The 12,085-nt window shown below is 42.3% G+C and overlaps 1 protein-coding gene across 3 annotated transcripts in view; it reads left to right on the top strand.

The window, feature by feature from the left end:
* Positions 1–304: 304 nt before the first annotated feature.
* Positions 305–12,085, top strand: part of Cadm1 (cell adhesion molecule 1) — a 312,946-nt gene continuing 301,165 nt past the window's right edge. For all 3 annotated transcript variants that reach the window (XM_026396363.2, XM_077797726.1, XM_026396365.2), the window contains exon 1: positions 305–437. In XM_026396363.2, coding sequence (XP_026252148.1) covers positions 305–437 — 133 coding nt within the window. The remainder of the gene's footprint in view (positions 438–12,085) is intronic.

The raw sequence follows: 12,085 nt of genomic DNA, 5'->3' as shown, positions 1-12,085 counted from the left end.
CAAGCGCCCTAGAGAACACTTTTTCCTTGATCTGGGGAAAGCGAAGACCGATTTTAACATAAACATATTTGCATACGCCCCTCCCCTTGGCCCCGCCCCTAGGTGGCGCGGGCGCGCCGCCGAACGCCAGCGCCAGGGGGCGGGGTGGGGGAGGGGGCGAGTCCTTCGAGAGCCGGGTTGGGCTCGCGTCGCTGTGATTGGCCTGTTCGGACTCCGCCTTCAGTGCATGTAATTAGCATCTCATTAGTTGTCCGCTCGGGCTCCGGAGGCAGCCACTGCCGCCAGTCTGAGGCAGGTGCCCGACATGGCGAGTGCTGTGCTGCCGAGCGGATCCCAGTGTGCGGCGGCAGCGGCTGTGGCGGCGGCGGCGGCGCCTCCAGGGCTTCGGCTCCGGCTTCTGCTGTTGCTCCTCTCCTCAGCGGCTCTGATCCCCACAGGTAGGTGTTGGTACCGGCCAGTTGGCCCCGAAACCTCCCCAGGCACCCCAGTAGCCGTAGCCATGGAGGGGGGAAACGTTTCCATGACAACCTCCCCCCACTTCCTAAATCCGAAGCGGAGGTAGTGTGGAGAGAAAACTCCACGGCTGAGATGGAAGGGGCTGAGGGAATCGCTGCTCCCCTTCCCTGGCCGGCTGGTTATGAATGAGAGCCCTCAGGGATGGCTGCACCCACACCTTTTCTCCCTGGCTTGGCGCGAGGTGCGGAGTGGAGTGAGACTGGGGGGCCGGGGGCTAGAGAGTATGGGGGAAGGGGAGGGATCGAAGGCACCCCCAAACCTTCCGGACCCTCTTAAACTCGCTGATGTCCCCGCAACTTGCAGGTCCTCTGGTCTCCCAGGGCTGCCGGTTTGCCCCCACCTCTCCATTGAGCAACTCCCCCCGCCCCCCGCGCCCGACTTCTCCATCCCCCAAGCCTCCCTATGGCTGACTACCCGCCGCCTCCGGCGTGATTCCTTGCGGGTTCCCAGGACACCTCAGACTTGTCTGTTCTCCTCCGCTCCCCGCGCTCTGCCTCTCTCCGGTCCCCGAACTGCACGTCTCTAGTGTTTCCCTCCGGCCCATCGCAGCCCCTCCGCCCCCTCGGCTAGGCTGCGGGTCTTCTTGGCCGGGATCCAGGCAGGGAAAGTTCCCCGGGCCCGGCCCCACGGGGGGGGGGCGGTCGCTGTCACCGCCTCTGCGGGAAGGCGCGGGGAGCCTGCATCCCGCCCGCCCCACGGCGTCCTCCGCCACGAGTGGGGACACCGGATTTCCCGGCAGCTCGTCCTTTCGGCGGCCGGAGGGTGGTGGAGGGCGCGTTCGCGGCCTCTGCGTCCAGGCGGGCTCCCTGTGGGCCTCCGGGCACCCTCCTCGTGGAGAGCAGTCTTGGGAATTTGCCCAGGGGCGGCTCTGCATGCCTGGCGCCTTCCCTGAAGACACCGTGCGCTCGGCAGGAGCTCCATGTGTGGCTGTCCGTGTGCCGGGCGCGTTGGCGCGGTCGGGAAAGAAGAGGGCAGTGTTTGCATTTGCTAACAAAAGGGAACCGGAGCTCTTCCCCAGCGGAGAGGCTGGTCGTGCTGCACCCTTGCTTCCCTTCCCGCCGCCTCTTCGCGCTCGGCAGCGGCGCGGCGTCCCCGCGCCCCTGGCCGCCTGCTGTGGGCTCCCTGCGGGCGCCGGGACCGAGTGGCTCCCGGGTACGGGGGGCGGGCGGCGGTGCATGAGGGGATGCAGTATGGCTATGCGCCTGCAAAGCCCCTCCTTGCAGCTCGAGAGCTGCAGGACCCGGAGCAACAAGTGGCGGAGGACGCCGAGAGCTCAACCCCCACCTGCGGAGCCCCTGGCCCGGGCGGGCTCAGCGCCTTTTTGCTTGGGCTGTGCCTTTTGTTTACACGCTAGAGGACACACAGTTATGTAAACACCGCAGGAGACACGCTGTAGGAAATGGGGATATCTGGGGGTACTGGGCTTTGTATTTGGGGGATGGCCGGTTGGTGCTTTTCCCCAAAACAGGCTTACAGAGGATCTCTGCTTGGAGAGTATATCGGGCCGTAGGGGTGAGAGTCTGGCAGCGGCTTCATTCCCAGCGTTGGGGGATTTTTTCTTCCCTGCCATCGTCAGTCTTCGGATGTTGTTTATATGTTTTCCTCTGTGAATTCTTAATTTATGAGTTTCAAGATAATTGGGTTCAGCCGATGCCGGGTATGGTTACAACTTCATTTCAGGTGATGCCACTGACTAGAGGGGTTCGATAAAATGTTCCTGAAAAAGATCCCTCGTGCTGCTGCATTGTAAAAAGCGCCAGTGTCAGTTAAACGTGAGCGTGAGTAAAGGCTCGGTAACTGGCGCATAATAGAGGCAACAATAGACTTGTATTAGCTGCAAAAAAGGTGGGGAGGAAAGCGCTGGTCGGGGATATTGCCTGAAAACGGGAGCCATGCAATGCCTCTTGGCAGCAGAACTGGATTAGATTAGGCTTCCCATGTCAAGCCTGCTCATTGAAGGCACCGGGTAGTAACAACAGTACTATATTTGTAACTATCTCGCGGTGAGAAGTTGCCTTCCCGGCGAGGGATATGTGCTGACTTAGAAAGGAGCGGTCTGATACTCAACTGTGCATGTCAAAGCTACATGAAAATTCTGTTGCCAGTTACCATGGAAGCAGCTTCTTGCTCTTGTGTACATCCCTGTTTGTACTCTGTTTATCAGATTGTGTTCAAATTAGAAAGTAATTGGGTTTGATTTGTAGTGAGGGGACTTTCTTTAATTTTTTATGCGTGTTTTTTTTTTTGGCTCTAGGTTTGAGAGGGGGATATTGGCCCAACCCTAAATCCCATATTCTGGTGGTAAATTTCAGGTGGACTCCTAGGGGACTTTTCTTCCTCAGATTTGTTAATGTGATCTGAGAAGCTCCTGATTCCCACTCCCAGGATTAAAGAAACCTGTTGGTGCTGTCTTTGAACTTCATTAGGCTTGTTTCATTTACATCCTTGCTAGGAAAGAGAACTCCAGCCATTAAGCACTGAGTCCTGATTCTTTTTCCCCTGTGAGTGAAGCCATCTATCCCTCTAGAGAAAATCTCCCATCCCTCCTGGTGGTGTTTGGATGAAATGGATGTTCATGAAATGCAGCCAGAATGGTATTGCCTAAGCAGTGTTAATTATGCCTGTTACATTAAAGTGCATGCATGATGTTTTGGATCCTGAATGAACCAGTGGTAGATCACCCTCTGTTACCTTTTTTGGGGATTAGAGAAGATGGCTGATGGGTGGGAGATTTGTGGTGGTGACGGGAAGTCAGGGGCTGAGTTTTGCTTGCCGCAGCCTGTTGGGGCTTGCATCCCAGGGACAGGGACTTTGCAAAAGTGCCGGCCTGCTATTGTTGCCTTTCCCTGCATCAAACTGAATAGCCGCAGGAGGGACTTGCACTTGCCTGTGATAGCTTTGATAAAATATCCCTCATTAATGCCACTTTATATTTACAGTGTGTCACTGGAGACGCACAAGGCTTCATTTAGTGACTTGTGTGACGAGACAAGCTTGCATTATTTGCCTGGGACATTTTGGAGGAACAAGAGACCCATTGAGCAATCTTTTGAAATGAACAAATACGAAAAAGGGGGGAATAAAAGAGCAGGCAGTTCTCTGGAACAAAGAGCTTTATTCATATGGATGTTGTACATGGTTTATCCAGTTTTCCCCAGTGGCCCTCCTGGTAAAGGGGAGTGGGACAGGGAAGACGCCAATAGGCAGGACACTTTCGCTTCCTCTCTGGCTTCCTGACTTCATATTCTTATTGGAGTTGGTGCCTGATTCATTGCCTGCTTCGCTTTCCACTCCCTCAAAAATTCCAGAAGGTAACCGGGAAAATCTTAACACCCCCCCCCCCACAAAATTTCATCAGACGATAGTGCTAGCTACCTGTTGAGATTGATGATCATTGGAAGATATATTGGTTGAAGGGAAAGAGCTGTCACTTTTCTATGACATGTGTCAAGAGGTAGTTGATAGTGAATGTCAGATTGGTAAGATGTCTTGCAATTATAACATTAGCTGTACTATATTTATTTTTGAAGAAATGCTGTAAAAGCTAAAATCCAGAATTTTTATTATCATTAATGATGTTTTGGAGTTTTTGTGACTTTTCCCCACACCTGGTACATTTTAACCTCATATGTAAATGACTTTTTATTACTACTTACCATACTTTGCTAAATGACTTTTTAGGTTTTGAAAATTGATAATATTACTATGAATATACACGGTCTCATTCTCGTTGGGTTTCTGTATGTTACATTTTAACGCCTTATTTTTCATTTAGAATTTACATTTAAAAATTGTGTGTGCGTTTGCTATTAACAGAAGTCCTGTTTTCATTTGGGGGAATTTCTTAAATGAGGCCAAACTAATTGATACTGTGATTTGAATGGAAAGTGACCAGCATAAGAAAAAATTTGTAAGAAATAAATTCAAAGGATTAAAATGCTGTCTATCTTTCTTGGGAAGAATAGTACTGACCATAATGCTGGGCATTTTTAACAGAAAATCCAGCACAGAAAGGAGAAATCACACAGCGACATCTGTTGCAGAATTGAAAATTTGCTGCTTTGAGTTGGAAGCAATTAGTCCTTGTATAAGCACCTAATGGTATCAGTGTATGTGTGTACTGATACAAATATGTATATGCACATACTTATATATGCATATAGAGGCAGTATACAAAAACTCACCCACATACAATATTCATGTTCACATTAAAAATTATTGAATAGAAAATATAACCTTTTCTATTGCATAGTCCTTTTCAAAAATATTAGAGATTCTGTAATTCTGGAGTTTTTGAAAGGGAAAGGTATTAGAAATCATCTGTGGTTTCAAAATGAGACAGCCGAAGCTCAGAGAAGTAGGGACCTTGTTCACAGCTGAACTGAAGCTGGGTTAGCTACAGATTCTGGATGGAGACAGATCCCTTGATGTCCAGCCAGTGGACTTTTTGTTAAACCTCCTGGCAGGGATGCCCAGTTAGAAATATGGATCGGGGGAGGATGCTACTTCGGCTAAAAATATTTTGTATTCCAAAGGCAGCAAGATTAATTGTTGCTTTAGGTAATAAACCCATAGATCAGAAGGAATGACCTCTGGGAAGAATGGACCAGATCTTGGTAATGTTGTCTTTGGTGTTGACAAATGATTCTGAAACCTCTGGACTTTATTTGGCAGCCACTACGCAAATGTTGTCCAAAGCACCTTCATAGGGGAGAACACCAGGCTTGTGTTGCTATAATAAGTCAGATACGTGAAAAGTAGGATTCACAAGACTCAGGTTTCCATTTTTAAGATTTTTATTTGTCTTTTCAAGGATTAATTTTAACAGTAGAACTGGTTCCATATAACTAAGGAAAAAAGGAATTGTTCTTAAGTTTAAGAACAAGAACATAATTTGATTTTCTTAGCAGGGGCTCTTTCTTTGTCATTATCAGAAAAAGAGCTGAAAAAGAATTTTGATAAATCATTGTTTTTGCAAGATGACCTTTTTACATTGGCCATATTTTCTCTTTTTTTCCATTTTATTATGGAAAATTTCAAATATATCCAAAAGTGGGAAGAATGCCATATTTAGCCCTATATGCAAATCACCCGGTGTCAATAGTTATCCCACCCCTGGTCAATCTATCCCTTCTGTGCTTCCTCCTTGTCTTCATTATTTCAAATAGACACTGGACATTCTATAATTTCTTCCACAATTACTTCAAGCTGATTCTTTAAGATACAGCTCCCCCCACCTCATAATCATAGTATCATTATCTGAATATACATATTCTCAACTGGATATACAGAATTTTTACCCTACCTTTGCTTTTCTGAAAAAGGCAGAATGAAGGGTTGTCACAGTGGGTAACGGCAAAGCAGAAACCAGAGAAACCAGAGCACGATTACTGCTTGTTGCGAGACTTTTCCTTTGGTTTAGTTTATTTTGAGCGAGGTTGTGTTTGAATCTGATGAGATCAATTTTATTGTTGTATAAACATGGTTGTGTAAATATGCAGTAATTGTAGCTACCCCAACTGTGGCTTGCACCCTTGGCGAGATTGGCCATTTCCAGTTGTTCCCATAATGAGTACCCTCCATCTAAGAACTTATATAGGAAGGCTTATTTTAGTTAGATGGCTGGGAGAAACCCTGTTCATATATTTATCTTCATAGGCCTCCATGGTATAAAAGTCTTTGCATTTTGTGAATATATTGCTTAAAAGAAAATGTCTTCCCATTTCTAACTGGCTAAGTGCTAATTTCAGCCTATTTTCTGATCAAAAATGGTTTCTTTGGCGTGGGGAACCCTTACAAGAAGCTGTAAGTATTTGGACCATATTTTGGTGGGTTGAGGGTGAGGGGTGATAGGGAAAGAAAATGTTACTATCTTTACTTCAAAATATTTGCCCCATTGATTTAAAATACAAATTTTAAATTTCATCTAGAAATGTTGGAATACATCAGTGTTAATTTTTAAACTTTTTGGTTTTCCAAAATAGATTGGTTCCATTTTCCAAGGTTCGTGAAATGTGAGAGATTTTTTATTTTTATTTTTTTAAAGAGGCTCTTTCTCAAATGTTTTATTTAATGCAGGCTATAAATCTGAATGAAGCATTTGTTTTTTGGTTTCCAGCCAAACAGGTAATTACACACGAGATGCTTTTGAGGGGGTCTTAGAGGCCCTGACCAGGTGAAAACCCGCCTCCTGAGCTGGCTACCGCACAAGAAATGCACAAAGGAATTCGTACATTCACGGTTTGGGGAGCACTACCAAAATGGAATAAAAAGCCTTTGTTTGGAAACCATCAATGAAGGAAGGAACCCACTGGAATGTTTGTAATTACAAGTGGCACCTCCTTGTTTAGATTTCAGAAGCCACAGTTTCTTTTTCAGAGATTTAAATTGCAGGCTGGAGCCAGCAGCTGCTGTTGTGGTTAATGGGCAGTTTCTCTTTGAAGATCTTCCAGTGCTGGTCCTCAGAAGCTTTGGTGCAGTTGCCCATGATCTAGGGTTAGTAAAAAGGGAGATGGCTGGGCACGGTAGTGCATGCTTATAATCCCAGTGGCTCTGGAGACTGAGCAAAAGGATCACAAGTTCGAAGTCAGCCTCATCAACTTAGTGAGACCCTATCTCAAAATAAAAAATAAAAAGGACTGGGGATGTGTCTTAGTAGTTAAGCACTCCAAGGTTCAATCCCCAATATCTTAAAAAAAAAAAAAAAAAAAAAAAAAGGAAATGTAGGTGTTTATATACATGCATGGCCAAAAATGCTGTGTGGCCTTTAAGGCTGAGAGGAAGCAATCTCTAACAAAACCTGTTTTGACTGACAGGTGTCTTGAGCGAGATGATTATCTAAGAGAGAGGTGGAGCAGGAAAACTTCTTATCTTTTAGTACATGTTTTACTGGAATATAGTTATTTGACCCAACATTTTGGTCTATATATTTCAGAAATGTTAAATAGGCTTGAAATGAAAGTGCTGTGATATATATTTAAATGCTACTCGGTGTTTGAAGTTGATATTCCAGTGACATATGGACTTTTAAAAATGCCTACAATAAGTATCTTCGTCTCGGCTGACTTCCTTGGGAAGGTAGGCTCTAATTCCTCCTCAGCTGCCCAGCACTGGAGGGCAGTGTCAAATTGGAAGTAAGTTATGCCATCTTTGGAGGGGTGGGGGAAAATCTGCCTGAGAACAAAGGGTTCACTAGCTCCATCTCTCCATTGTCTCTACCATATCTTCACTTGGCTGGGATTAACCTGAAAGTTAACATGTCAAAAATGGAATCTTTTATCTTTCTGCCATAAGGTATCAGCTTTCCTCAAAGTCTCCATTATTGTGAATGACACCATCATCATCCTAGTTTCCAAGGTCCCTAAATTTGGAGTCTTTTTTTTTTTCTCCTCTTTAGCTTTCTCTTTTTTTCTCCACTATATTCTCCGGCATCCTCAGTGCCCTTTACGAACCACGTTTTATGAGCAGAAGCTTCCTAGCTAAATCCCCCACTCCAGCCTTTCACTGCTAGCCAGAAAGAGCTCAGGTCTACCCACGGCAGTTTCTGTTTCTTTTCAGGACAGGATCATAATATTTGCCTTTCAGAAACACAATATAAAATTCTTACTTCTTGCCTCAGCTTCAAAATCTGTACTGTTTTGTCTTTAGGTGGTTCCTTCTACAATTGCTCTAGAATTTCCTCTCTAATTGCCCTCATTTCTTATTACTTTTCAGCCCAATCCTGATGGGACTGGAAGACTGATGATTCTTCAGTGAAATTGAGGAAGAAAGTGGTCTACCCATCAGCCTTCAGCTGGTTGCCGTTGCATAAAACTACTGTTTTTATCTTTAACTGTCTGTCTTGGTTTATAGGTGAATGACAGCTGATTCTCTTTGCCTACTTTGAGAATAAATACCTTCCTGTTGCATCTTCCATTTTAACTAACACATACTTGATCTAAAATATACTTCCATGTAGATATTTCTTTTTCTTCTTGACAGGTACATACATGAGTGTATTTCTTTATGCTGAGTCAAAACGTGTCAAAATAATGACCATGTTTTTAATGGAAATTTTAAATTTCAGAATGTTGAAAATGTATAGGAGCTATTTGGTAGAACCTGTTTGAATGTAGGGATTTATTACAGCCTGAAAATGGTATAATTGACTTAACAAATTACAAGCTGGAAAAGGAAGATTTTCAGACAAAAAGGGAAGTTGTTCAGACATAGGAAGACTTTTTAAGGGTTAAAGTCAAAGTCACAGGACCTCATATGGAGCTGCTGACTTGACATGAGATTATCCCCTCTGCAAATGACCCAGGAGATGCCACTTAAAGTGGTGTATTGATGCATATGTCTGGGGTGTTGTAGGTACAGAGAAAACCTACCTGGAGAAATGGCAGGTCTTTATTAGCTAGTATTTGGCTTTGGGATCAGTATTGCCTAACTAAACAGTCACGCCAACATTGGGGCATGTCTATGAATTTGGTTGTATTTTGGTAGATAATAGAGAGTGACTTATCATTGACCTAAGAAACAAAAAAATGAGATGAAGCTGAGTGTGGTGGCACCTGCCTGTCATCCCAGCTATTCACGAGCCTGCTGTAAGAGGATCATGAATTTGAGGCCAGCCTCAGCAGCTTAGTGAGACCCTCTGTCAAGATAATATAATGTGGGCTGGGGATGTAGCTCTCACCTAGCATGTGCAAAGCCTGAACCTAATAGCAAAAATGAAAAAAAAAATAAAAAGGAAACAAAAAGATGGAATCTTCGTCTTTCAGTCTGACTGCTAAACTTGTTATTTTAAGGATCCTTTCAAAGCTTTTATTTGGTGTTACTATCTGCCATAATTCTTCCTTTCTTCATTGTCTGGAGTCCTTCCTCTTCAGAGTTCAGTTCTTGCTAGTAGAATAAGATTATACAGCATGACAATACAATGATATAAGAATGTTATGGTTTTAGAGTATTTGGGGACAGTTTTGGGAGTAGGTTCTATGTCCAAATGTGGTTATGTATTTGGCTTTTTACTGAATTAAATACACCTGTGATTAACCAAGCCACCCAGACTTCACAAGTCATCAGCTTGCTTCTCTCTTTGGAATAAAAGGAACATTGCCTCATTTCTCTTGCAGAAGCCGTTATTTAAACAATGGAAACTTCAAAGATAGGGAGAAAAAAAACAAGTTAATTTAGTACTAAATTACTGCTCAAATGGTTTTATCTCTTAAAAGGTTCAAGTAGAGATTAGCTTAAATGACACTGAATTTCACTTTTCCTTGTGCCTATCTTCTGAGCACATGTCCTTGTGAAGAGGCCTCTGTCCTTTTTCTTTAGTTTTGTTAGTAATCGTGGGAATGTTAGTTGCTGTTTCATTTCCCTTTCCTAAAGCAAATCTCTCCATCACTAAGCCAGGTTGGCAAGTGGAATACTGTTTATACAGAGTAGTAAAGCATATGCTTTACTTAAGAATTAAGAACAGCAAAGACAACCTACCTACGTATGGACCAGAAAAATAAAATCTTCATCTATCACTTATGTTAAAACAGTCACTGCCTAGTGGTGGTGGGGTTATGTCTCTATACATAATCACATTTATAAATCCCTCACATGTTAGAGAATATGAAGAAATACTATATTGAAAGGATTAATTTAGGATGTACTCAATCAGCTCTAAGGTGAAATGGAAGAATAAAGTGGCAGAGATCCCGCTGGAGTTGAATATCTTTGAAAGTGAGTGGAATAATCTAGTGACCTTGGAAAAATGTACAGAGATTATAAATCTACCTGTTGGGTCTTTTTTTTTTTTTTTAAACACAGAGGACTTTATTATTCTACTCAGATTTTTCTAGCTTGTCATCATATTTAATAAAGAAATGGTATTTCTATAGTGAATCCATACACATTTGGTAGAAAAATGAGTGCTTAAAATGATTTTTAAATTGTGTATCTCCTTTTATAGTAGGCTCTGTGTTAGGTACATCTTTGTCTTCTAGAAGGTTTTTTTTTTTTTAACTTTTATTTTAAAAAATTTCTAAATCATAGGAGAGTTGAAAGAAGAGCACGACAGCGAATATTTACTTACCTTTACCTTACCTAGATGAATCAACTGTTGACATTTTGCCCATTTGCTAAATAATATATACACACAAGCTTAAATATTTTCCCCCCTCTGACTGAAGGGAAAAGTAGCAATAAAATATTATATAATTCTTTTACTCAAATCTCGAGTTCATACTGATGCCTTCAGTTCCAGTCCAGCATCCCAGGTGCTTGCCTCTCTCTATCTCCTGTTCCTTATTTGTATCTCTATCTCCCTTGGTGAAAACGCTGGTTCTTAGCCACATGTATAGTTAATATAAAATAGGTTTGGAATTATTCCACCAAGATGCCTGAAGACAGAAAACATGCCATGTTAGGCTTAGATTTTTTCCATCTTTTTTGTTTTAAAATAGATCCTATTAAAGGTAGGTAATATTGTGTGTGTGTAAAACCAATTAAATATACGGTTAGCATATATTCAATTTTATGTTTTATATTGCAGATTTATTTTGAACACAGAAATCATGAGCATGGCTCAGAAATGCCCTATACTTTCTGCTCCATTCCTGCCAACCTTCCAATTGTAATAATTTCATTCTTATTAATTTTTTTGGTATATCTAATCCATTTTTCCTGTTAAAACATAATGAACAGTGTTCAATTTTTTGTACTTTTAAACAAAACAGTGTTAACATATGCCTATATCCTCTCTTCATATTTGAAAAATTCTGTGTTTTTTTAAAAATATTTTTTTAGTTGTAGATGGACACAATATCTTTATTTATTTTTATGTCGTGCTGAGAATCGAACCCAGTACATCACATGTGCAAGGCAAGTGCTCTACCACTGAGCTATAGCCCCAGCTCCGAATGCTGTTTTTGTATACATTGACAATTTTCCCACTGTCATTTCATTTTATTTAGAAACCAATTTTTTCTACTATCTCTGTTCATTTATTTTTTTCTTCTAAGGCAATAGTTTTATTTGGGTGGTGGAAATCTAATGAATTGGTATTTTTTTTCCTTTTAATTCACAGTTACTTTTAAGAAAGTAAGGACTCTTACTTTCAGTATTAATATAATGTGTCTCTGATGTTTAATAACCAGCCTTTACCGTGCTTTTGATCACTCATCTTTTACCCTTCCCTCCATCCACTAAATTGGGAAAACAAAACCCTTTTGTTTCTTTCTTTCTTTTTTGTTTTGCATTAGACATTTACTCTAAAGTGCATAGCCAAGGTACCTTTTGCATATAAACCTTGGACCATGTTCTAAAACTGCCTATTGGACATGTCAGTCGGGGTGTTCCATAGTTATCTCAAATAAATATAGATGACAAAACAGCAAATATAATTTATTTGCTATTTTATTTTGTGATCTCATTACTTACCGTGTAAGTAGCTACCAGTGTTGATTCATTTTATAGGTGAAAAAGTCAAGAGGATGATGAGCTTCTTGTCCAAGGGACCCAAATAGTTGATTGTCAGAACCTGGATTGGAAATCAGATCTATCTTCAAAACCCGTAATTTTAAACACTTTAACTGTATTT

The sequence above is a fragment of the Urocitellus parryii genome, chromosome 4 (assembly GCF_045843805.1).
Source record: "Urocitellus parryii isolate mUroPar1 chromosome 4, mUroPar1.hap1, whole genome shotgun sequence".
NCBI lineage: Eukaryota > Metazoa > Chordata > Mammalia > Rodentia > Sciuridae > Urocitellus > Urocitellus parryii.
The sequence above is the reverse complement of the archived record's forward strand: the minus strand, read 5'-3'. Positions and strand labels throughout refer to the sequence as shown.